This window comes from Phaseolus vulgaris, chromosome 4 (assembly GCF_000499845.2).
Source record: "Phaseolus vulgaris cultivar G19833 chromosome 4, P. vulgaris v2.0, whole genome shotgun sequence".
NCBI classification, from domain to species: domain Eukaryota; kingdom Viridiplantae; phylum Streptophyta; class Magnoliopsida; order Fabales; family Fabaceae; genus Phaseolus; species Phaseolus vulgaris.
In genome coordinates, this window is record NC_023756.2 from 44,929,261 (window position 1) to 44,956,196 (window position 26,936).

General features: G+C 27.7%; 3 protein-coding genes across 3 annotated transcripts; 2 read left to right on the forward strand and 1 right to left on the reverse strand.

Annotated features, from left to right (window-relative positions):
* Nucleotides 1–2,484: 2,484 nt before the first annotated feature.
* Nucleotides 2,485–4,698, forward strand: LOC137837915 (pentatricopeptide repeat-containing protein At1g05600). The gene has a single exon (XM_068647092.1). It carries the CDS (start codon nucleotides 2,890–2,892, stop codon nucleotides 4,396–4,398), a length of 1,509 nt encoding a protein of 502 aa, XP_068503193.1. The 5' UTR covers nucleotides 2,485–2,889; the 3' UTR covers nucleotides 4,399–4,698.
* A 9,041-nt stretch (nucleotides 4,699–13,739) lies between these two features.
* Nucleotides 13,740–14,949, forward strand: LOC137837916 (mitogen-activated protein kinase kinase 9-like). Its single transcript, XM_068647093.1, has one exon. It carries the CDS (start codon nucleotides 13,825–13,827, stop codon nucleotides 14,776–14,778), a length of 954 nt encoding a protein of 317 aa, XP_068503194.1. The 5' UTR covers nucleotides 13,740–13,824; the 3' UTR covers nucleotides 14,779–14,949.
* Nucleotides 14,950–20,694: 5,745 nt separating this feature from the next.
* Nucleotides 20,695–22,455, reverse strand: LOC137836531 (mitogen-activated protein kinase kinase 9-like). The gene is made up of 2 exons (XM_068645201.1): nucleotides 22,148–22,455; nucleotides 20,695–21,406 (listed from the first exon to the last, which is right to left on the reverse strand). Exons 1-2 carry the CDS (start codon nucleotides 22,448–22,450, stop codon nucleotides 20,768–20,770), a joined length of 942 nt encoding a protein of 313 aa, XP_068501302.1. The 5' UTR covers nucleotides 22,451–22,455; the 3' UTR covers nucleotides 20,695–20,767.
* Nucleotides 22,456–26,936: the final 4,481 nt, after the last annotated feature.

A 26,936-nucleotide genomic window follows, 5' to 3' on the forward strand; every position in this document is an offset into this window, starting at 1 on the left:
AAAACTTCTGACTGTGAAACAATGATCTTAAGTATAAGAATTATATCAGTAATACAAATAAAAATGGTGTCAGATATAATCAGACAAAAAAATCAGAAGGACTTGCAGTTAGTAAAAGAGTGAGTTTAATGGGTCCCTGATGAGATTGTATATAGAAAAAAGAATGAAAAAAAAAAAGTAGAAAGTTTACACGTGCAATAGTTGAGTAGTATAATGTGCTTAATGAGTGCAAGTAATTATTGAATACCTGAATGGTTCTATTATGCTTTCGTCATTTCACTATCTTTTTCTGTGTATATGATTATGCTTCATATTTTAATTCGAAAATGACATAAAAAAAAGAATGGCGATGTAGGAAGAGTTATTGTTTCATTGTAATTAGAAGTATGGAAAAAAATGTGTGGCTAGGGATAGTTGATAGTTATTATTGTTGTAACTTTACCTTTAATCTTGGTTCTGCCCCCTGATAATATGGTGCATGGAGAAACCTAAAGGATAATAAAAGTATTCCATCATCAAAATCATTACTATACATGATTATATCTTCAAAACTAATTTCTCACCCCAGCCTCTCTTCTTCCTTCTTTTTCGATAAATGTTTGTGGTTTGCAAATTAACTTGCATAATGGATCTTTAATGAATATTAACAACCTTATAAAATCAAACTCATAAAATAAAATAAGATTTATATCCATTTGTATAATATAAAATATTATTATTATAAATTGAGGTTGATTGTCCACTTCTACGTGTGACTATATATGTACGGATGATTCGATAGCAAAGTGATCAGATAAGTCGAATAATAATTAGTTGTTATAGTGACTAAATCAAAAACCATTTTAGGGAGTAAATAAATTTTTGATTTCTAAATTAGTTTCTATTATTGTTAAGTGGTTTATAAATTGGTATCTAATTAATAACCAATGTTTTTGCTACCAAATTTAGAATCTAAATAATTGGTAGTTAAAACCTTGGTAACTAATCAGATACCAATTTAGAAACTATTTAACATAATATAAAATAATTTAGAAACCAATTTTTTTTTTACTTTCCAAAATGGTATCTAATTTAGTTACTATTGTGCAACTAATTATTTTGGTTTTTAAAAATTGGTTTCTATTTAATGATTAATGATTTTCTTATAGTGATATATAGTTATAATAAATTTTAAATAACTTTAATACTATATTAAGAAATAAAACTTTAAATTTAATAAAACCTTAAAAAAATATTTATGAGATGAAATTTATATATATATATATATATATATATTAATCCTTTACATCAATTAAGTACAAATTTATTTTTTAATAGATATTTTTTAAAACCATCACCACTTTTTAACATATATTTTTTCATAAACATATCCTCTAATGGTTGTGATTGTGAATGTAATTTGACATGTATGCACTTACTCTATTGTCAAATTCCTAAAATTTGCCCTAAATAGCAATTTTCTTTTGGAGTGGGCTATCCCTAATCATGGCATTTGAGATTGGGCCAACCCATTTAGAAGTGATATTCAGGACTGTTATTTAGAGAACCTTTGTTTTGGGCTCTTCTCATTGTCTAGTAATTCTTTTTAATAAAATATTTTCTGAGAAATTAATTTTTTATTATATTTTGACAAAGTTTTGATTAAATAACTCAACAAGTTTTTCGAGAAATCAAATAATTCTTTTTAAAATAAGACTATCTTTGGAAAAGCTTCTCTATAAGCACTTTTAGAAAATAAAAATAAGAAATCTTTTTTACATGAGCTAAATTAATTTATGCAGAAGTTAATTATAAAAATTATTTTATATAACTTCTTCAAATTCTAAACAGCGTCTTGAGCACAAGATACTTTCCAATGATTAATTTTACAATTAATGAAATTATTTTTTTATATATATTTTATTTTTATTATGATATTAATATGAAATATTTCGATCAATAATTAATACATATCCAGAAATTTGGTTATTTTTAATGGATCAACTCTTTCAACCAATTGTTAAAAGAGTGTTTTCTTCATGCACCTACATATCTTCTTCTTTCACTTTTATAATTTTTTGAATACTAAATCCTAAAAAACTGTTACTCATTTTTCAAATTTGTAATTAGTTTCAGATTAAATAATCCGGAAGCCTTTTTTCATATCCGGAAGCCTTTTTTCATATGCATAATTACTTTCTGGATTACATAATCCGAAAGTCTTATTTAGCTTATGGATTGTGTAATCTAGAAGTCTTTTTTCAAATGATTTTCTGGATTACATAATCCAAAAACTATTCTATAGAGGTGACACAAGAAGGATAAAAATGTATTTTCATGTTGTGTATGGAGGTGGTAGAAGAAGATATGGAGGTGCAGGAAGAAACGTCTTGTTAAAAAATTAGCGGGTACGAATAGAATTTGGACTTGGCCCATGTTAGGGGCCCATAAGTGGTCCAATTGGCCCATTTATTCACCTTCTTCTTCAGCCGTTCATTCACACTGTTATTCTTTCAGCTTCATCACACTACTGAGTTTGCCTCTGTGGATTCACTGTTTTCTGAACTCTGAACCCACCCATCAATTATTCGTTGCTCAAGTTTCTAAATTGAAGGCAAAGGACAAAGCCCTGTTCAAATCCAAACACCATTTTTTAGGTTTTCATTCTTTTCATTTAAAAAAATCACATTTTTATTTCGTTTTCCCCAATTTATCACTATCTAATTCATTTGCTATTAAGCTTACTAGTTTGTTTTCTTTTGGTATCTAGATTTTTTAAATTTTGGGTTGTAACTTCTTGTGTGTTTGCCATAGAAGAACTTGTTTATTTAAAGTTGAAGTGTTTTAAGCATTAATAGAGATATATAGAGAGAATAGTGTTAGACTCATTTGGGTTTGTGTTTAAATTCCATGAGCATAAGATGGCCAAGAGTGTTGACACCAACTTACCTCTCTCAGATTATAAGAACCCAAAAAAACCCAATAAAGGCTCTTCACATTTTCAATGAAGCCAAATCTAGGTACCCCAATTACCACCACAATGGTCCTGTTTATGCCACTATGATCAGCATCCTTGGAACATCAGGGAGGCTGACTGAGATGAAGGATGTGATTGAGCAAATGAGAGAGGATTCATGTGAATGCAAGGATTCTGTTTTTGTGTCTGTTATTAAGACATATGCCAATGCCGGCCAGGTAGATGAAGCAATGTCTCTGTACAAGACAATTCCTCAGTTTAACTGTGTTAATTGGACAGAATCCTTCAACACCATTTTGCAGATAATGGTGAATGAGAACCGGCTTGAAATGGCCCACAGTATCTTTGTTGAGAGCTCTTGTGGTTGGGAAGTGAGGTATCGGATTCGAGCATTGAACTTGCTTATGTATGCTCTTTGTCAGAAGAGTCGCTCCGATTTGGCACTGCAATTGTTCCAAGAGATGGATTATCAAAGTTGCTACCCTGATAGGGACAGCTATGCAATTTTGATGAAGGGATTGTGCCAAGACAAGAGGTTACATGAGGCCACCCATTTGTTGTATTCAATGTTTTGGAGGATCTCACAGAAAGGTAATGGTGAGGATATTGTAGTCTATAGAATTCTTTTGGATGCTTTATGTGATGCTGGAAAACTTGAAGAAGCTGTGGAAATTCTAGGTAAAATTTTGAGAAAAGGACTGAAGGCTCCGAAGGGATGTTATAACCGTTCTGATCTTGGCCAGATATTGGATGACAACGATATAGAAAGTGCTAAACGTGTGATTCATGAAGCTTTGATCAAAGGCTCAATTCCTAGTATGGCTAGTTATAATGCCATGGCTGTTGATCTGTACACTGAAGGTAAGATAGATGAGGCTGATACTGTCATCATGGAAATGCAAGACAGAGGCTTTAGACCAACACATTCTATCTTCGAGGCAAAAGTAGCAGCATTGTGCAAGGTTTGTAAGGTGGATGAAGCAATCAAGGTAATTGAGGAGGACATGGTGAAAGTCAATTGTCTACCAACTGCTAGAGTGTACAACACTCTCTTGAAAAACCTATGCAATGTTGGAAATTCCATGGCTGTACTCAAGAGCTTGAACAAGATGTCAAACAAGGTAGGTAGTGCAGGTGACAGAGATACTTATGGCATCTTGCTGGAAATGCTTTGTGGTGAAAGAAGGTATCTTGAGGCAAGTCAACTTCTGGAGAAAATGTCAATTAAGTCATACTGGCCTTGTACCAACAGTTACAATTCTGTCATTAAGGGTCTTTGCTCCTTAGGTAGGCAATATGAAGCAGTTATGTGGTTAGAGGACATGATTAGCCAGGGAAAGCTTCCTGAAACTTCTGTCTGGAATTCATTGGCATCTTTATTTTGTAACTCAGAAAAGATAAAAGTGTCCTCTGAGATATTTAGTCGCCTAAGCACCTTGTGAAATTGTGATTACTAGATTCCTGTACCACCAATCTTTTTGTAATTGAAATGCCTCTTTAATAGCTTCAAAAACACCACCATACTGTGTGTTGATTCAGTTGCTGACTTGACCTTCCTAACTTGTTGAGTTACCAAGCTTGCATTCACTTTTGACCCAGAAAAACTACAGGCAGGGCATAAGATTGCTTGTGGAATCCCTGTCCTGTTTGCATCTACTAAGTTGCTTTATAGGTTGGCGATCTTTTCCTCCAGGATATTGATTTGATGAATAAGACTACTAATATATTCTCTTGGTTATTTATTTGTGTACTTTCTGTTCATAGCTTCAGTTTTCTTTTGTTTAATAATGTTTCTATAACTTATGTTGCAGAATAAGATATTTTCTATTAACATGGATTGATGATAAAAACTGTCTACTTAAATGTAATTATCTTTGTTCATTATTATGGCTTTTGCTTATCAGACTCGGGGAGGTTTGAGAACTCGACTTGTAAGAGTCTACTTCATAAAAAAAAAAATTAATCCTACTAAATAAAAAATATCTCCAAACCAATCTGCCAAAAATCTAAAAAAAACTCAATCTGTCCAAAAATTTCTAATCTGCCAAAATCTCAGTCTGTCAAAAAATCTCCAAACCCAACCTAAACTCAATCAGCTAAGCCCCCAACCCAATTTATAAATGCCTAACCCTACACCCAATATATCCTAATTTTTCAATCCTAAAAAAAGCCCCACCAAATGAAGATGAGATCTATTTTGGATTTTTTTAGAACTTGGTGACTCGGCCTTGAATTTACAAGTTTGCACCAACATTCACCAAATCTACTGCGAGTTTACTAAAAAACGAGTCTACTCATGAGTCAACTCGTGACCCTTCAGTGGATTTGAGTCTACTCACGAGTCAACTCGTAACCCTTCAGTGGACTCTTAAACTTGTAAGGGTTTGTGAGTTAACTTTAGGATTTGATAACGTTGGTGATGCTGGTTGGGTTCATTACTGATTTGGTGAAGCTTTTGTTATGACAAATTGACAATTGTTTTGTTATGGTAGCTTGATAGAGCAATTTTGGAATCAAGGGATGATGTCTATCATTTGCTTGATAGAGCAATTATTGTGTCATTTACTGTTGTTTTACATTTGGTTTTCAATGAAGGGTCTGTAGTATACAAACAAAAATTATCATTATTTATGTTTATTCCAATAGAATTTGTGATCTGACAGTACCCATTAGAATTTTAATTGGAGGTTGCGAGATTAACGTGTGTAAAATATTGAAAACTTTTAATTCATTTCACGTGCTCCACCAACATATTCATGTATTTTATAACCGATCACTTGAATATTAATTAAACCTGCAAAAGATTAACAATCCATGTCACTAAAAAAATCTAAGTTATATAAACTGTAATAAGTCTCATCTGGTTAAGTTACTGAATTAGTTCTGGAAACTCTTGAAAAGTGTTTGCTGATGAATATCAGTAGTGGTGGTCAATTCCTGGTATACGTGGTTCACACTGGTCCTTCTAGATTTTTTCTCAGAAGCATGAACTTTCCTTTTTCTACTTTTGTCTTTTTGTAACTTTTGTCATGAAGTTCAAAGATCCACATCCAACACTGGCTGCCAGTAGGTTAATGTCCCTCTCAATCACACTACAATTCATCATTATTTAAAAGGGTATGTATATGCATTTCTCAGAACCTTGATCACCTCAATTATAAATTTTGATCTTCAATATTTCAATTATATGAGTTGAGTTACTCACATATCATAAGTCTAATACCATGGTTTGTTCATCAGTATTCATTAATCACAATGAGTGAGACTCACTGTGGAAAGCTAAACATTGGGCCATTTTTTCTTTTGTATACAGTTCATGCATGGGTTCTTCCTTGTCAAGTTGCAATGGATTTGTGTATTTAGTTAGGATTTGAGGGAACATGGAGTAATGGTTCCATTCTGATGTGATGCAAGTGGTGGCAGCTGCCACATATTTTAAGGACACATGGACCCAACTCTAGTAAGATAAAAATAAGAGCATTCTAAAAATTACAGTATACAAATTAGTGATGTACTTGCCAATCTCTGAATTGAACACTATTTACAGAAACAAAGTTAGGTTAAATTTTCACAACTTGATAATGATGTGTTTAATATTTTCTAACAAAAAATAAAACTTAATTAGGCTGATTAATTAATGTTTAACTTAATGCATGGTTTTGAGCCTGAATCCGGTAGCAGCCCTCTCACAAGTTGTGCAACTTGATTTCTGGGACCATTCATTAGTAATTATCCAAACCATATTAATTGACACCACCCTATTCCAAATGCATACATTTCAAACTCACTATTTACCTAATTCAAATAATAAATTATGATTTAAGTTAGTTTAAATAACATTGTTAGAGTGAATCATCATATTCGAAATATTGTTCGTTTTAGAGTTCAGAGTTTCGTTATAGTTTTGTTTTTTAAAAGCGCTTCATTAACTTGAGGGATGAAAATGTATATAAACTGATCCCAACTTCGACTTTTAAATGATATGAGACTATTGAACGTATCGAAACAATTATTTTTTTTTTCATATAGTTTTGTTATTCGGTTGTTTTTAATAGTAACCGTAATAATAACAATGATGTTTAAATTTATGTGCTGGAGCGGAAAATGCAAGTAGTGTTTTTGTGTCTGAATGTGTTAATGTTTTTTTTTATAAAAACTTTCATGTTTGACATCACTATGTAATTTGACATCTCAGTTAGGTTGACATTTCTAGCAACAACAATCATTTACCATCACATGAAAAAAAATTTATTATAATAAGAAAAAAGAAAGAAAATATAAAAATATGGGGGACTAGACCACACCAAAACCCATATGTTAACAAAAACGATACATAGATAGACTATACTTATTCATAAAGAATTCTAAGAATAGACAAGATGGAAACCTATTATACCAATAAAATTGTTTTTTATGAATAAATTCTAAATTAGATAACTTATCTGCACATGTATTTTCTTCACGAAAAATATAAGTAACCTTAAACCTAATTTTTTCACAATAATTAAGACAAGTATTTCATCGATTACGAAATATTTACGGAACATTAATCTTATTAATAAACGTAGGACAAATAAAAAAAAATCAAAGTAAAAAATAGAAAGTATAAGATTTTGTAATAAGCCACATGTTTTGCAGTCTTGTTTTCTGGTAAGAAGGAATCTTCTCCTCTCTTCTTCAAATTATTGATGTGCCCACACAACAATACTTTTTATAATTGAAATAATAACTTATTGTCACTATTGACCCTTTTCAGAAAATAAAAATAAACTTGTCTTATGGAAGGCTTATTCACTTGTTGTTTTTGGCTTCTGGCTCTATCTTATGGAAGTGCTTATCCAAGCAAATATATTGTCCTATTTAAATCTTCTCCATTATAAAAATACACTCAAAAGATTCCCAAGTTTTAAAATAAGAGATTAGTATAGTTGGAGTACATGGACTTTTAAGTCAATTTATAATGATACTGAAAATTTTATATTCATTTTAAAATCAATTAATAATATATAAATAATTAAGTTTAAAATCTTACAAAAACCCATTCATAAAGTAAAATTTTATAATAATTTATATACTATGATTTGCCTTTATTTTATTTGACTTATTTCTAACAGTGTAAAATAAAAACATCAATTTTTTTTTTGCAAAAACAACCTATTTGGATGCTTTTGCCAATTGAAATACCATCATTAATGTTTTGCTCAACTACGTTTAATCTATGGGATGAGAATTCATGTTCATGACTAGTTTTTTAAGGCAAATTGAGATATAGATTGATCATAAAAACACAACTGTTATATTCTTATCCAAAAATACCATTTTTTAATATATAAGTATACTATTATTATTACAAGAAAATCCTAAAATAAAAATTAATTTAAAAAAAATAATAATTAGTTGTTATAATGATTAAATTAGAAATCATTTGAGAAACTAAAAAAAATGTTTCTAAATTAATTTATATTATTGTTAAATAGTTTCTAAATTTGTATCTAATTAACTACTAAGATTTTAACTACGGATTATTTAGAGTATAAATTTAATAGCAAAATCTTGGTTGCTAATTAGATACAAATTTAGAAATCATTTAACAATAATATAAACTAATTTAGAAACCAAAATTTTTTTTAGTCTATAAAATAGTCTCTAATTTAGTCACTATATCAAGTAACTATTTTTTATATCTAAAATTAATTTTTATTTCATGATTTTTTTTAGTGTATACCGTTATTTACCGAAATAACATTTGAAACAACATAACTAATAATCTCAAACAAAATATCTAAAAAATAAAAAAAATAATTAAGAATAATTTAAATCCCATGTATTTTTATTTCATTCGAAGGAGTATTATTTAAAGGTAAAAAAAATGTGGGAGAAAACTTAAACCAATTAATGTTTTAACATATTCCATCAATTTGGTAAAAAAAAAAAAAAACTTACGTAATAGCAACGTAAACAATATGCAAGATGCTTAACATTGAATAAGCTTTTCAGCACAAGACAAAACAATGACAGAAGAATATTCTTCAGAAATGTTTCTATTAATTTTCTTCCACTACCACAATTTTTAACGTAGCCACCATAGTTATTGATAAAATTAGCCACAATTTTTTCTATTAATATATTTGTTCCTATGGTTTTTACCAGAATTTTAAATTAGAGACTGAAATGACCAGTACTGAGATTTATATAATAATTTATGAGATTAAAACAATTGTTTGACTTCAGTTCTACACTGGATAAAAATTAACCTGAGTGAGAAAGTAAAAATTATATAAAATATACTCTATTTTTGTTATAATTTGTGTTGTGTAAAAAAAATATAAGTTTTCAAATATGTTTCATTTTACCCTTTTCAATGTAATATTAATTATTATTTTTTTATTTATACTCCAGATGATGAAATGAAAAGACTATAGATAAAGTTTGTTTTATAGATTGACTTATGTAAAAAAAAATAAAACAATATTTGTTATGACAATGGTAAAATAGATGCGTTTATGTATTAGATTTTTTATTTTTATTATTTATATATAATTATTTTTAATATTAAAAATTAAATAAACAATATTATTATTTGTACATTTATATTAAATATATAATTTGTACTGTTATATTTAATAAAAACATAAATATATAGACCAATACACCATATATGATTAAAGTTTATATGATGTCACCATGTTTATGAAATAATAAACATTATTTTTATTTAAACAAATAAAATCGTATTCACAAGTATATATCTATAGCATTAAGAAGATTTTAGCCTTAATTATTAAATTAGATAAATAGTAATTAAAATATTAAATTTATTTATTATTATAATTTAATAATATTTAAAATATATAAATAGACATAAATTTATAACAAAATTAAAAGATGTGGATACACATAATAAATTAATTTGATTTTTCCTTTAAAAGTATAACAAAGTTACTGTGATAGGATGTTTTGTCGTTTTAATAAATACACTTTCTAATTTAAATTAATTAAGATAATCATGACTAATATCTATTAATTAAATTATAAAAAAAAATAACTTGTCAGTGATCATGGATCATATCTAAACATGAAAATTAATGTACAAATATTTGGACACATTCGTTAATTCCAAATTAATCACGTGAAAGAAAATATATATAACATTGTAAATAATATATTTTTCTTATACGTTGATTTCCAACAATAACACCATTTTGATGTATATTGATGTTCATTTGTTATTATAAACATAATGGCAGCAAAGTAAAAGAAAATATTTATTTTAAAAGCAAAGTATATTTTCAAAATAATTAATTATAGATATATAAAATTAAGAGAATTGCTTCCTTCTTATACAAATATATTAATAGTATATAGAAAAATAATAATATTTATAAATATAGTTATTAATGAAAGAGATATACGGAATTATTTATAATATTTAATACGTCTTTCTGAACTTTTAATACTTATAAATATAATTATCAATATATAAATATTAATATTATATATTTCTATAAATATTAATAATTTATAGTTATTGAAAATTCGTATATATAATGAAATTACTTCCTGTACAAATAATATATATACCCGTATGAATTTCTAATTTCTGAAACAAAGTTACTAAAACAAATAATCTATTGATTTGTACTTTAAATAAAAATATTAATTTAAGAAGTAAAAAATTAACACTTTTCACAATAAATGTTTACATTTTCGTATTTTTATATAGATTTTTTTTTTTAAAATGAAGTATTATTTTTTTTTTAAGTGAAACCTATGAAGCTCGGACACTCCTCTTAAATGACATGTCGGTGTTCGATATCGGACACCTATAGGACAAATATCCGTGAATTGTCCATTTTAAAAAGTATTTATTAGATTTCTGACAATTCTAGTACAGTTCTAACACAATTTTAAAAAGAAAAAATACATTAATTTTCTAAAAACTCAAACTTTATTGTATAAATTGTTATTATGATTATAAAAATAAAAAACAAATCCTTGTGAACCAGTCATGAAAAACATTTTTCTGCTCCAAAAAATAATCTGGAACATACTTGTGCACATAATCTTTATTGTCAATTTATATAATTCATAATTATATAATATATAGATCTGTGTCTCCATGTCATACATTTTAGAGATTTTACGTATTTTCGTGTTTGTGTTTGTGTCGTATAAGTGTCTGTGCTACATAGATTGAAATATGAAGCTCAGACACTCCTCTTAAATGGCGTGTCGGTGTTCGATAGTATCGAACACCGACACTCGTATGACACATGTAGGACACGTATCCGTGAAGTGTCAAATTCAAAATGTATTTGTTAGATTTCTGACAATTCTAATATGGTTCTAACACAATTTTAAAAAGGAAAAATACATTAATTTTCTAAAAACTCAAACTTTATTGTACAAAATTGTTATTATGATTATAAAAATAATAAACAAATCTTTGTGAACCAGTCATGAAAAACATTTTTATGCTCCAAAAAATAATCTGGAACATACTTGTGCACATAATCTTTATTGTCAATTTATATAATTCATAATTATATAATATATAGATTTGTGTCCCCGTGTTCTACATTTTAAAGATATTACGTATCTTCGTGTCCGTGTTCTATCAGTGTCAGTATCTGTGCTACATATTGAAACCCTTTCTTCCCAACCCATCACTAAGCCCTAGCAAGAATTAGATATATAAACATTTATCGGTTGTTTATTATTGGAAGTTACAACATTCAATTTTAATATTTAAGTTACTAAAAAAATATACGTTATTTGTATACACATCATTGTTAAAATTGGATTGCTAAACACATACAATTCACTTAATTTTTTTTTGTAACATAGGTATGAAATTAAAAAAAAGGAATATAAAAGAATGAGAGAAAAAAAATAGGAGTAGTGATATTAAATAAAATGAATCTATTAAAATTTTTCATCCCACATTATTCATAGAATTCAAATTACCTTATATCTTCACATCCTTATCACTTTGAAAATTACGGAATAATTAAAATAAAATAAAATATTAATATAAAAATAAAATAAATTGTGTGTATCAAAAACGTTTTAATGATAAATACTTTTTATATACACTAATGGAAACACAGGGCAATAGGGCTTGTACATCTGCTTTTTTATTTTTATCATGTATATATAGTTATGTTTAATATTAAAAATTAAATAAAAGATGTCAATTAAATTAAATAATAAGATGAGATAAAAACTATAATTCTTAAGAGAAATGAAGATATGAAAAAATATTATTTCACGTGGTAAGAATGTTTTCACATCTAATAAACGGTTTCATATTTAATAAACTGTCTCGTTCGACGTTTGAAAAACTACTCTATATTTATGAACAATATATTAGTTGTATTTTTAAAAAAGTAGTTTTCAATTAATTATAAAAATAATTAGTTATTTAGTAAATATTTAAAAAAAGGAAATGACTGAAATATAAAAAAAAACACCCCCTACACCTCTCTCTCAATTCAAAACTGTTGGAGATCTCACATCGACTATAGATAAGGACATTTCATAATATATAAATGGGTGCAAACCTCACCCTTATATGAGCCGGTTTTATGGGATTGAGTTAGGCTTAAAGTCCACTTCGTAACCGCTCAAGTATACAAAATGTTTTAGAAAAAATAGGAAATAACGTAATGTCTATGATAATGAAGTATATAAGGATAAAATAGAAAAAGAATCAAAAGCGGTTAGAGGAAGTGGAATCCCTTTGTATATACTAGCGGAAATACCAGAGCTATTGCGCCTGTGCATTTGCTTTTTTATTTTTATCGTTTATATATAGTTATATTTAATAAACGGTCTCATCACGTTTAACAAATTATTCTATATTTACGAACAATATATTAATTTTTTTTCTAATTAATTATAAAAATAATTAGTTATTTAGTAAATATTTTAAAAAAAGAAATGATTGAAATATCTAAAAATATCATTCATCCACGTCTCTTTCAATCCAAAAACTGTCATGTATACAAAATATTTATAAAAAAAAATAGGAAATAACACAATAAATACACTATCGATTAGCATGTCTGTATTTTAACTATTCATTACGTAAAAATAAAAATAAAAATAAAAAAAATAAAAAAAAATAAAAATAAAATAAAATATATATATATATATATATATATCCAACTTTCAGTTATTCAATAAATTTTTCGAATTAATAGATTTTTAACAAATTTACGATTTTACTTTTGTATAAAATCTTAAATCAATCCTTATTTATCAACCTAATATATTTGGTACAATTTATCATCATTATCTTAATTATTTTTAAAGAATTGTCATCTTAATAAATTTCCAAGGAATCATAATCTTAACTACTTAATAAAAGATATTTAAGATTATTTTTTTTACCGGAAAAGATATTTAAGATAATAAGGTATTTATCTAAAATATCTTAAAGAACCATGATCTTAATTAATCCTCATTGGTTGGTCATTAAACACAATAAACATTAACGTTTTTATCTTTGAGGAAGGTGAAGATATAAGAAAGTATTTTAAATTGAAGAAGATAATATATAAAATTATCAAATTGAGGATAAAAAGTTAAAGGCTGGCTACATTTAATCACGTGGAGAAATAAATAAATAAAAGTAAACAAAATCTGCTGAAGCAAGTGAATATGCATATCCAATGCAATATTTTAGTTATTAATTATTATTATTATTATTCAGAATAGTGGGCCCCACTCCCATATCCACCCTCTTTCCTTCAAAACCATCACTATCTATTACCACTCACTTCCTATAAAACTCTCACACCATTCACACCTCACTTTACTTTTTTTCTTCCAAGTATTTGCTTCCTCTGCCACCAACCACCGTGATGGCACTAGTCCGCCACCGCCGACAACCCAATCTCCGCCTCCCCCTCCCGGAGTCCTCAGAGCGCCGCCCCCGCTTCCCGCTCCCCCTCCCTCCCACCGCCCCCAAACCCGCCGGCGGAGACGCAATCACCGCCGCCGACCTCGAGAACCTCGCCGTGCTCGGCCACGGCAACGGCGGCACAGTCTACAAGGTCCGCCACAAGACCACCTCCGCCACCTACGCGCTCAAAATCATCCACAGCAACGCCGACGCCACCACGCGCCGCCGCGCGTTCGCGGAAAGCTCCATCCTCCGCCGCGCCACCGACTGCCCCCGCGTCGTCCGCTTCCACGGCTGCTTCGAAAAGCCCTCCGGCGACGTGGCCATCGTCATGGAGTACATGGACGGCGGCTCCCTCGAAACCGCCCTCACCACCAGCGGCACGTTCTCCGAGAAGCGACTCGCCGCGGTGGCGCGTGATATCCTGGAGGGCCTCGCGTGCCTCCACGCGCGCAACATCGCGCACCGCGACATAAAACCTGCGAACATCCTCGTAAACTCACAGGGAGAAGTTAAGATTGCAGACTTTGGAGTCAGCAAACTCATGTGTCGCGCGCTCGAAGCGTGCAAGTCCTATGTTGGCACGTGCGCCTACATGAGTCCCGAACGGTTCGACCCGGAAGCATCTGGCGGCAACTACAATGGTTTTGCGGCGGATATATGGAGTCTGGGTTTGACCCTTTTTGAACTCTACGTGGGTCACTTCCCATTTCTTGAAACGGGTCAACGACCCGATTGGGCTACCCTTATATGCGCTATTTGCTACGGTGACCCTCCCAGCCTCCCGGAGACCGCGTCAGCGGAGTTTCGCAGCTTCGTCGAATCCTGCCTCAAGAAGGAGTCCGGTGATAGGTGGACGGCAGCACAACTCTTGACCCACCCGTTTGTGTGCAAGGACCCGGAAACTCACTAAGTGGGTTGACCCGGATAATTTTACTTTGCTTTATCTTGGAATATCCTTTTTGAGACTATGTGTATATTCACCGGATTCTATTTTTTTTAGTTTAAGGAGAATCATTCTCCTTTGTAAATTATGTTCACAAATGATAAAAAAATTCATAATAGATATGATTTTTTCCTTCAATTTTTTCATTGTCCAATCATCCATCATATTCAAGAGCAAGAGCTTGGATACATTAGTAATGAATTTGTTTTAGTTTCTCTATTAATTAAAGTTTAATTTTTTTAGAAAATATCATGCTATATATTTTGTGTAGAAGAAAAATAAATATTTGTCATGAATGATGATTAAAGGTGTGTGAAGAAAAAGAAATTGAAATGTGAAATTAGTGAAAGAAATTGGAATGAGGTGCATGAATATGGAAGAAGAATCTTTAGTTTTTTAGCACTTAGTTGTCATCACATTAGCAAGTTGAGCAATGAGCACTACCTTCGCTCATCATGCCTATCGTCATTTTATTTGTTTTATTTGTAACTTTTTGTTTCCACCCATCTCACGTGTCTTGTATTGTTTTGTGGAAAAAAAAAATTAAAGACACGTGTTTCTAACATAATTTAATAATAATATTTTAATTTAAACAAATATTATAAAAGAAAAGAAAAAAATAATAATTAAAAACGGAATATAATAATTAAATATTATAGACAGTAATTAATACAAAGTATTTTAAAAGGGAATTTATATAATTAAATATTGTAGATGAGTAATTAAAGTAAAGTATTTAAAAGAATTTATTATATTTTAATTCAAATACCGAAACAGACCTCCATAATTAAAAAGAAAGTTTTAATTTTTCATAACTCAATAAATTATTATTTAATATTCTATAATTCTTTTAATTTATAACAAAACGAAACAAACATTTTTTTAAATGAGAAAAAACTCGTAAAAATGAACGATGATGAAACTAGAAAGATCTTAACAAAAAAAAAATGTACGTGACACGTGTTTCCAACACAACAAAACATATGTTTTATAAAAATATTAATTTTAAATATTGAAATATACTTTAATATATAATATACCTGACATTTATCTAACTCAACCAATTATCATTTAATATTTAAAAAAATCAATTTTTAATAAAACTAAACAAATAATAATAATTAAAAAGGAAATATAATAATTAAATATTGTACAAAGTATTTAAAAAGAAATTTATATAATTAAATAGTGTAGATGAGGAATTGATGTAAAGTATTTAAAAGAAATTATTATTTTTTAATTCAAATACGGAAAACAGACCTCAAATTTTAATTTTTTATAACTCAATAAATTATCGTAGGATTCTTTTAATTTATAATAAAATCAAACAATCATTTCATAAATGAGTAATAAAAATACTAATAATAATTTAAAACATAATAAAGTAAAACTATTAAATATTGTAAAACGAATTCAAAATATTAAAAATAAATTTATTATTTTTCAAATTCAAATGTACATCTAGTCTTAAATTAAAGAGATAAGAAAGCGGTTATTTAGTGGCATTAGTAAATTCGATAGTCACATTTATAAATCGCATTTACGAATGTGTTTAGTTTCTTTTCTTTTTCGTTGTTGCTTTAGTTTCTTATCATTTTCCAAAGAACAAGGTCATTGTTTTAGCATTTCTTTTGATCTCTTGGTGCATCTATGTCATACTTCTTCACATTCTTAGTATTTCATCCAATGAAACCCCAGAAAATGCAAACAAATTTTTTTCAATGAAAAGCAAATATATGACTGAGCAAGGCGGCAACAACGACAAGGAAGACACAGTAGAAAGTCAACAAAAGCATTCTCAATAAAATAGTGACCTTAACAATGACATAAGACAAAACATAAGAGAAAAAACATAAGGGAAACCGAAAGCGTACAAAACATAAGAGAAACGAAAAACCATAAGAGAAACGGAAAATGTACAAAAACATAAGAGAAACGAAAAACGTATATGAGATCCAATTAAACTGAAAATATTTTTTTTTTTAATTTTAGTAAAAATAGTTTGGTAACTATTTTATTTATTTAACATTTATTAATCTAATAGTAATGATAGCAACAAGTAATGGCTTGTAATATATTAATGTTGGTGGCACTAAAGTCATGGTGATAGTGACAATATAGTTAGTAGTTACAATAGCATTCATGATGATAATAGTGGTATCAACGGATATGGTAGTGGTACAAATAATAATAATAATGATAAAAGATTATTATCACATGACCATGTTGTTGTTTTTTTAAAACCAAAATCATATTAACAATTATTTTCATTTTTAAAATGAATATAAACATATTTATAAATTGAGTTAAAAATCGTTTTCAATTTGTACCAAATGTGGGTTGAAAATAAAAAACAAAATATTACATCCACTTTAAATAAATCCGAAACTAGTAGAATTCTTGAATATGACAAATTCTCCATATAGCCCCAGTATGCTTATATTTTTTTTAAAAATTCTAACAATACCTTTAACTAAAGCACAAATTAAAATTAATAAAACGTTTAATCTACATTAAATTTTGTTAATAAAAATATATATAAATAAAAAAACATAAAAAACTCATCAAGTAAATTTTCTTAAAAAAAAACTAAGTTAGTAAAATGTTATGTTTAAATTGATTCCTTTTTATTTTAAAATTTTTGCTTGATGTTGTTTATTTTTAAATGTTAAGAAAAGTTTAATAAAAATATTGATTTATTTTAGTTAATTTGTCTCATAAAAATATAAGTTAATAATGATTAAATTATTATTTTTTAAATAATGAAAAAACTGAATGGAGTAAAACATAAATATATTTAAAATATATGTTTACTTTTATTATTAGTTTGAGCGAAAACAACATATTTTTTTTAATAAAGTTAATCATTATAAAAAAAATTAGCAAAAAGAAATATTAATGATTGAAGAAAAACAATATGAGTCTTTACAACATCGTCATCAGTTGTCTAATTCGAATGTGATTTTGTCTTGGTTTGTGTTGCGTTTATTGTTAGGACTAATGTTCTATGGATGCTTTGTAATCAATGAAATACTTGTCATGCGTGTGCTTTTAAGTTGGCTAATTTAGAATTTATTCATAGAGAATAATTTTATTGGTATAACTATTATGTTCTTATAATTCTTTATGAATAGGTATAGTCTACCAATGTATCGTTTTTGTTAACATATGAGTTTTGGCCTAATTCCCCATATTTTTGTATTTTTTTTTCTTTTTTTGATAATATTTTTTTTTCATGTGATGACAGATGATTGTTGTTACTTAAAGTGTCAGTTTAACTGAAATGTCAAGTTGAATAGTGATGCATTTTTATAAAAAAAAAGTCGTCATTAGTCCCTTCTAAGCAATAATGTTTAGAGCACGTATAAATGATTAGATAACAACCATTAGAAGATACCGTAAAAAAAAGAAGACATTCAAGACATGTATATTATGAAACAAAATTTGAATTTGTTAAATTTTTTACTCTTCAAACTCGACTCTCAACCTCTCATGTAACCAATCCACACTGAACTGGATTCTTCTGTTCATGCTTATCTGATATTTCGTTGTCACTCTTATCGCCATTTTTGTTGCCTCTGTCACAATCACATTGCCTCAATTTCTGCTACAACTCCGTTTATGTTCACACTCAAAATTAATATTTTATTTTTAAATATTCTAATTTTAGTTATTATTTAGTTTAAAATTATTTATATAAATAATTAGTTTTATTATACTGTATTTGAAATATAATGTATTATATTGTAATTGGGTAATTGTTATATGTTGAACGTCTTGGTATTTAGGTCAGGAATAATCTCAACAATATATATTGTGTTTTATAATGTATTATGTTTAAAATATATATATATATATATATATATATATATATATATATATTGATTACTTACATCATCACACACAAAAGTATCAATTCATCAATCATACTCAAAGATTTATAAATATACAATTATCACAATATATTTTTGTTAAATCACATCATCAAAACATCATTCTATCCATTCCAACTTAAATCGTTTAATACTCATAGAAATTTCACTTGATAGGTTAACGTTTATTGAACGAATTTGATTGATTAAATTTCTAATTTGCTATTGAGTTGATATTTATTAGGCTAAATTATCCTTTGCTAAACAATTAATTGATTAAATTTTCAATTTGTAGTTAGGTTTAGATTTCTCAAATGAAATGATTTTTAACTGAGTGAAATTAATTGATTAAATTTTCAATTTGCCACTTGAGTTGAGATTTGCTAGCTAAGACTGTCTTCGTTGAACAAAAAATATAGAAAAAAAAACTATTGATAAAATCTACAACAACGATCCAATAATTCAATTTCGTATTTCATTACCTCCTTACAACATACCATTGCAATCAAAATTACAATTCCATGATGCAATAAAAATATATAGCCTAACAACTCAACCATTCCATAAAAAACACAACCATTTACACATAAATGTAGTTTCAAAATGAGTTAAATTATCATTATGAACAATTCTTTTGCATATGCTTTAATCAAGAAGGTAATAGGTTATGGAAAAATCTTTGGGTCTCAGTAATATGGAGTATATGGAAGCACAAAAATAGGGTTATCTTTAACCAAGCAAAGATACATGCAGATGAAATTTTTACTTTGGCACAAGTACAATCATGAGTATGGATGAAACATAAAGAAAGGAAAATTAATTTTTCTTTTTCATATTGGATTTTATCACCTTTAACTTGTATTAATATGGCAACTAGATAAGTGTATAAATGTGTATTCAACATTATGCATGTAGGGTTGGGTTGTAGCAACAAATATAAAATAAAATCCTCAAGGTCAAAGGGACGGGTCTGTTTTGAATCTCTATATTAGTTGTGACGTGGGGAAGGTGTTTTTTTGGTGCAGGTAAAGCTGGAGGAGAGGAGTTAATAACTTCCGTCAAAGGAGAATGAAGAGAGAAAGATTGTAGAAGGATGTGGAAAGTTGTGGCATAGGGAGAATGATTATAGAGCAATTTCAAGTTCCAGCTTTTATCAGTACAAAACTGTTGAACCTCTAAAGAGGAATTACTGTTAAGGAAGCTTGCTAATTGGAAAGGTCTTAAAAGACAACAACTTTGGTCGTTGGTGCCGCGGGGGGAGCAAGGAGCGCGTGGAGCTCGTGAGAGAAGTGTGAAGGCGCGTGGAGCTCGTGAGAGAAGTGTGAAGGCGCGTGGAGCTCGTGAGAGAAGTGTGAAGGCGCGTGGAGGGGCAGGGAGAGGCGTGCGGCGAGAGCGATGGCACGGGATGAGCAACAACACGAGACGAGCAGCGGTGCGGGAGGAGCAACAACGCAAGGATGATGACGGAGGTGCAAGTTCGCGGGTGCAGGGGGTTATGGGTGCAACAGCGCAGTGGCGTGGGGTGGGAGTGCAACGGAGTGGTGCTGGAGCGGAACGAATGTGGCATGATGAATAGTAGCGAAATCGAGAGTGAAGAGTGAGTTGGAGTGAACAAGTGAAGAGGGAAGCGAGAATGAAGAAGTGAGGATGAAAAAACATTGACGGAATTTTAAAAACAAATAATTAACAATAGTTATGGACATAATTATCGTTAATTGTCTATCTGTTTTTGTTTATTAACGACCATTCCATATACAACTGTCGTTATTTACCTATTTGACTGGTTTTTAATGACGATTCCAGACATACCATCGTTAAAAACATTGTATAATTACAAGTTTACTAACTTTTTTATTATTATTAATGATGTTTTTTTAACCGTTTTTTAATATGGCTGAGGTATTGCTATTTTGTCCAAGTGAAAAGATTTGTTTGAAAACACACTAAAACCATATACTTAACATCACATTATAATAATATTATAATATTTAAAATTAAAAAATATATTAAATGTAATTAAAATATTATTTTATTGATTTATAAAGTGTATATTTTCTGCTCTAATGTTAACATATGACCACCCACTAGAAGCTTCTTAGGTCTTTGCATATAAATGGATGAGTTAAGAGTTGAGTTGTGGTCCACCTCTCACCAGGCTCCTTCTTCAGGCAACACGCCATGAAGTTCCGAAACTCCATTGATGCAGTCTCAGGCAAGCTTGGTGGCTCATTGAAGCAAATGGCACACACAAGGGTGGCCCAGTTCAGCCTTTCACCACCTTCGAGAAATGGTAAGTGACCCACATAGAGTTCAAAGAGGCTCAAGCCAAAGCTCCACACATCACCGGCAAAACCATCATAGCTCCCTCCATACGCATCAGGGTTGAACCGTTCAGGACTCATGTACGCGTTTGTGCCCACGTAAGAGTTGCACATCTCCAATGTGTCACTCACCACTTTGCTAACTCCGAAGTCACCGATCTTCACCTCGCCTTTCGTGTTTACGAGGATGTTTGCAGGCTTGATGTCGCGATGAATGATGTTGCGTGCATGGAGGTAGGCGAGACCATTGAGGATGTCACGCGCCACTACCACAAGTCTCTCTTCGGAGAAGGTGCCATTGGTGGCTAGGGCACTTTCAAGGCTGCCATTGTCCATGTACTCCATCAGTATCGCCATTTCGTCATGAGAAATCATACTTTCACAATTCTGATATACAATGATCTAATAAATTTAGATATAAATATGTATAATAAAAAAAATTTAATTAAATGATATAAAAGAAATGCTAAAATAATAATATTGAAGGTTTTTTTATTAAAGAGGGGATTTTTTTTCATTTTATTAAAAATGAGGTTTCTTTTAAAAAAATTATAAATTTAAGTAATTCGTGTTAAATATATATATATATATATATATATATATTTTATTTTATTTTTTTTATTTTTTTAAAAAAATTCTTGAACATATTTATTAATAAGTCATATAATATTTAAAATTAATTTGATACATAAAATATATTTTATGGATGTAAGTTTTAAGAAAAAAAAATTGAATAATCGTGTATGAATATGTTTGATGGTAATGTAATATATTAATTTGGTTATTTGATTAATAAAAAAATAAAAAAAATTGTTATTATATTTAAAAATTTGAAAAAAAAAATAGAATTGTACTTACAGTTTTAAATATAATTAAATTAAAAATATAATATAATAAAAAAAATTATTATATATATATAAAAAAGTTGTACAAATTTAACACAATTTTAAATTGACATAACAGAAGTTGTGTCAAATTAACACGATTTCAGTGTATTAATTTGACACAATTTCTGTGTCAAGTTAACATGATTAGTTAAAAAATCAATATGAAAGTTGTAACGTAGTATATAAAATATGTGAGGTGTGAACGTATTATTACCATTTTGTCGTTGGACTTCTGAAAAGAGCCATGGAAGCCAACCACATAGGGACAGTGAGTGGCACGACGAAGGATTGAGATTTCTGAAAGTGCGCGATGAACATTGCTGCGGATAATCTTCAGTGCATAGGTTGCAGAAGTGTCTTTATGGCACACTTTGTACACAGTGCCACCATTACCATGACCAAGAATGAGGAGCTTCTCAAGGTCACCAATGTTAATGCCGTTGTCACTGACAGATTTGACGGTGGTGGCGGGGAGAGGGAAAACGGAGCGGCGCTCGAAGAGGTCTAGGAGTGGAAGACGGAGGTTAGGGTAACGAGGGTGGTGGCGAATGAGAGCCATTGCAGTGGTTAAGGAAATGCGAGAGAGAGTGAAGGTTTTTATTCAGTGAAAGTGTGATGTGTTTAATAAGGAAAGAAAAAAAGATAAGAGAGTGGGACCCACCTTGGTAATGATAATGTGTCATGTACTTGTGTACGGATTTTTAGTAAGGAAAATATTTCTTTGTTTACTTAATTTGCATGTGATAAGATATATCTTTCCTTCTTTGCAATTTCAGTTTCTCACCTTTATCTTTACTTTAAAAATTTAATAATATATGGTTTTAATTTAATAATACATCAACATTTTAATTTTGAAGTTTTTTTTTAACTCTTAACGAGGCTTAACGTTTAAATTTATTAATTTAATTTAAACTAAATTTAATTATTGATTAGTTTGTTTATATATATATATATATTAAATTCATTTAATCAAGAGACTATCATAAATAACTTTTTTTTTAATTTAAAATACTAGATCAGAAAACACATATAATATTGGGTATATGAGATATGTCATACCGATTCCATTATGATCTAAATAATATAAAATATCAATTACATATAAAATTAATTGTGAAAAATCCGTGGATGTAATATGTACGAAAATCTAAATAAAATAATTAAAAATATATGTTTTAGAGTCAAATATTGAGTAAAATATAATACATATTGGTATTAATGTGATGATTTGTTAGTGTTAATATAGCTTCTAATGAAAAAATTATTGAAACTTTGATATATGATGTAAGTATTAAGTTAGGAAATTTTATGAGATCTCTAGGTTATATGACAATTGAGTTATATATAGACAAATGTATCATATACTAAACTAAATGAGTAAGTCATTAATACTCAACTATAAGTGTTTTTTTTTATCAGAAAAAAGAATAAATAAATGTGAGTCACTTCAATGATTATTTAACTCTTATTCAAATAAAAAAAACTTTCAAAACCTTTTAAGACAACAAAAATCCTACCCAACAAACTACAAGAAGAAAAACCAAACCAACAACTAAGAAAAACAACACTAAATCAATTTTATACAACTAGGAAGTGTAGACATGAAAGGTTATATGATAAAATCTACACTCAAATGATAATAAGTGTTATAAGTTTGAATTTAATAATAGTCTTTTTGAAAGCATTGAATCAGTATACACCTTATACGAATTTTTTATGTTGTATTTGATAAATAATATATGATATTATTCATATATTAATTATACGAATTTTGATGTTATATTTGATAAATAATATGTGAAACTATTCATATGTTAATTATATTATATGTTTATGGTTATATTTCATAGAAAAATGAATGGTTTGCCGATCATGAATATATATATATATATATATATAAAATTCTTTTTCTTATGTATATATACTTATAAACTAAACACATATATGTTTTATGTTTTAGAGTATTACATTTCACTCCCATGAAATGACAGCATGTTATATGTGAAAAAATTAACTTTTGTTTTATGATTTGTTCTCTTCTATATTAAATATTTCCCTATTATCAGTACAATTTTGTCTATAAAAGTTTTCGTGAGTACGTATACTTAATATTTAAGAAACGTTGTACGTGATTAAATGAATTAATGTATAAATTTGAAATAATAAAATAGAATAATACATTCTTTTTATTTTATTTCATTTTTCTGTACACACTAAGAACGTAATTTATATATCTTAGGATTAGTAGATATCTAAAGTTTTTTTTATGTTATACGACTGGTCTCAGCTGATTTTTTATGGTTGAAAGGTTTTTAAATTCTTGGGTACATTATACGAAAATTATTAGTTAATATATTAATTAAATTAAAAACTATTTTAAAAACTAAAAAAAATATTTTTTAAATTAGTTTTTATTATTGTTGAATAGTTTTTAAATTGGTATCTAATTCAATGTTTTAACTACCAATTATTTAGATTCTAAATTTGGTAATAAAATATTAGATATCAATTTAGAAACTATTTAACAATAATAAAAACGAATTTAGAATTTTTTTTTTAATTTTTAAAATATATCTAATTTAGTAATATAACAACTAATTATTTTTTATATCTAAATTTAATTTCCATTTAATGATTTTCTTGTAGTGATAAAGAATATTGAATATCTCTCAAATATTTTAATTAATTAATTTAATTCTTTTAAGAAAACACAATTTAGATAATTATTTACTTCAATTTTTAAGGAAGAAAAAATTTAGTTCTAAAATACATTTCCCTATAAACTAAAAAAATAGTAGTTTAATTTAGTTTGAATGAATTATTTTTTTAGTACTGTTTACTTTTTTATGAGTTTAACTTTTTTTAAATGAAAATTTTCACAACTTGATATTTCAACTATCAGCTAACAACAATCATTTATAATTATATGAAAACATTCGAGTTTAACTCTTTTTAAACGTCTTATAATTTAAATATAGAAGGTAGTGCATTAAAAAATAGAGGAATTATGGAAACAAACCTTGATTCATAATAATGTGTTAGTAAAACACAAAGAACTTAAGAAACAACCACTAACTTCTTTCATCATAAAATTATTGTGACCATTTTATTTGGACATTCCGTGTGCATATCGTAAAACTCAATATATAAAAAAAATCACCGACTAAACCAAAATTAATTGTTATGTCCACTACAATAATTAAAATTATCTACTTCCTCTACTCTAAAATGGCTACATTTTTTAATTTTTTTAAACTGATAGATATTTGTTATATTTCAATAAATATTAATGCTTGTTTTTGCAGAAGAAAAAAATAATGTATCGATAGAGAGAGTAAAGAGAGTAAAATATTTTGATAAAGTTGTTTTAATATATAAATTGTTTTAATATATAAATATAATTTTTATTGTCATTTTTAGTCTGTATAAAAACAAATTAAATTTTATTTATTTTCGGTCAAAGATTTAAAATCACTTCTTAATAATACACTACCATAAAATCTTTAAATAATAATAAAATTTAAAAATAAAAATAATTAATCACTAATTAAATTAGATCCTAATTTAAATACTAAAAAATTATTTACAAAAATTTTATTATTAATAAAATAATTTTTAAATTGGTATCTAAATTAATAACTTAAATTTTAGCTACTAATATTTCAAATTTTAATTAATTTTTAAAATATTAATATAGACCAATTTAAATATAAAGTACTAAATAACTAAATTTTAATAATTATCAACTTAAAAATCATTTTAATTTTTTATTAATAATAAAAATTACTTTAAATATCAATATTTTTTTAATTTATAAAATGTCTCTAATTAAATCAAATAATAATTAATTATTTTAGTTTTTAAAATTTGTTTTAATATTTTTTATATAAATTTTAAATTATATATTTACAACATTTTAAAATTGAATAAATGTATGAGATCACTCTCACCAATAGCCAATAATTAAAATAAAATTAAGTGTACCAAAAGCTGCTCTAGCCAAAAATATAATACTTTAAACACGTATTATCATGTCCTATGCGCATTGCACGTGTGATTAAAAAACTTAAAATGTTTAAATTTTAAAATAGGAAGAAGTATCGTAGAAGAAATTCCCAAAATTTCTGGTCCCTTTTAAATTCTTTAATTACCACAAACTTTTCTATTTTAAAATATGCTTCCTTTTTTATTATACTACAAAAAAATATTTAAATTTTTATTATATTCAACTCACTCTTCACTCATTTTATTTTATACACCACCCCCTCATTCGGTAACCTACTAAAAAGTCAAATATATATAAAAATATTATCTCTGGTGATAAAATTATATAACAAAAAATGAAGTGATAGTTTAGTGAGTATGATTGGTGAATAAAAATATGAGATTATGTGTAGGAAGTAATATAAAAATATTTTTTAGTACAACAAAATCAGTTTGAATCTACACAGATGATGACTCAAGAACAATTATACAAAAGGCCACAGTGATCAACTTAAAAAAAATATAGATTTTGATTCAAATTGTAAGCTATTTTTTTAAGATGAAAAAAAGTGGTTGTGATATAACATAATCTAGTGACAAGAGATGTGATATGGTTACTACTAGCTTGTTTGACTTTTATACAAAAAATATCATTGTTTTAACCATTTATTAACACTTTTTTTCTACCTTTCATTCAATTTCATATTTTAGAAAAAATGTTATTATAAATATTACAATAATAAATATTTAATGTAATTATTAAACATAATAAATATTTATTAAAATTATTAAATTTAATAAATATTTGTTCTAATTATTAAATTTGCATAAAATATTTAGTAGAGATATTAAATGCAATACATATTTCATACAAACTTAAATACAATAAATCTTTATTATATATCGAATGCAATAAATTTGTTGAAAATATTATATTCATGAAATATGTATTATAATTATTAAATGTAATCATATTTTATAAATGCAATATATATTTATCACTAATATTAAAGCAGTAAATATTTATTATAAATATTAAAAAATAATAAATATTATTATAC

What these genes read in the sequence shown, in the direction of transcription:
- LOC137837915 (XM_068647092.1), top strand. Translation starts at nt 2,890, where the DNA reads ATGAGCATAAGATGGCCAAGAGTGTTGACACCAACTTACCTCTCTCAG.
- LOC137837916 (XM_068647093.1), top strand. Translation starts at nt 13,825, where the DNA reads ATGGCACTAGTCCGCCACCGCCGACAACCCAATCTCCGCCTCCCCCTC.
- LOC137836531 (XM_068645201.1), bottom strand. Translation starts at nt 22,450, where the DNA reads ATGGCTCTCATTCGCCACCACCCTCGTTACCCTAACCTCCGTCTTCCA. An exon ending in CCACTCACTGTCCCTATGTG is followed by an intron (nt 21,407 to 22,147) that starts GTTGGCTTCCAT and finishes TAAATTTATTAG; the next exon opens with ATCATTGTATATCAGAATTG.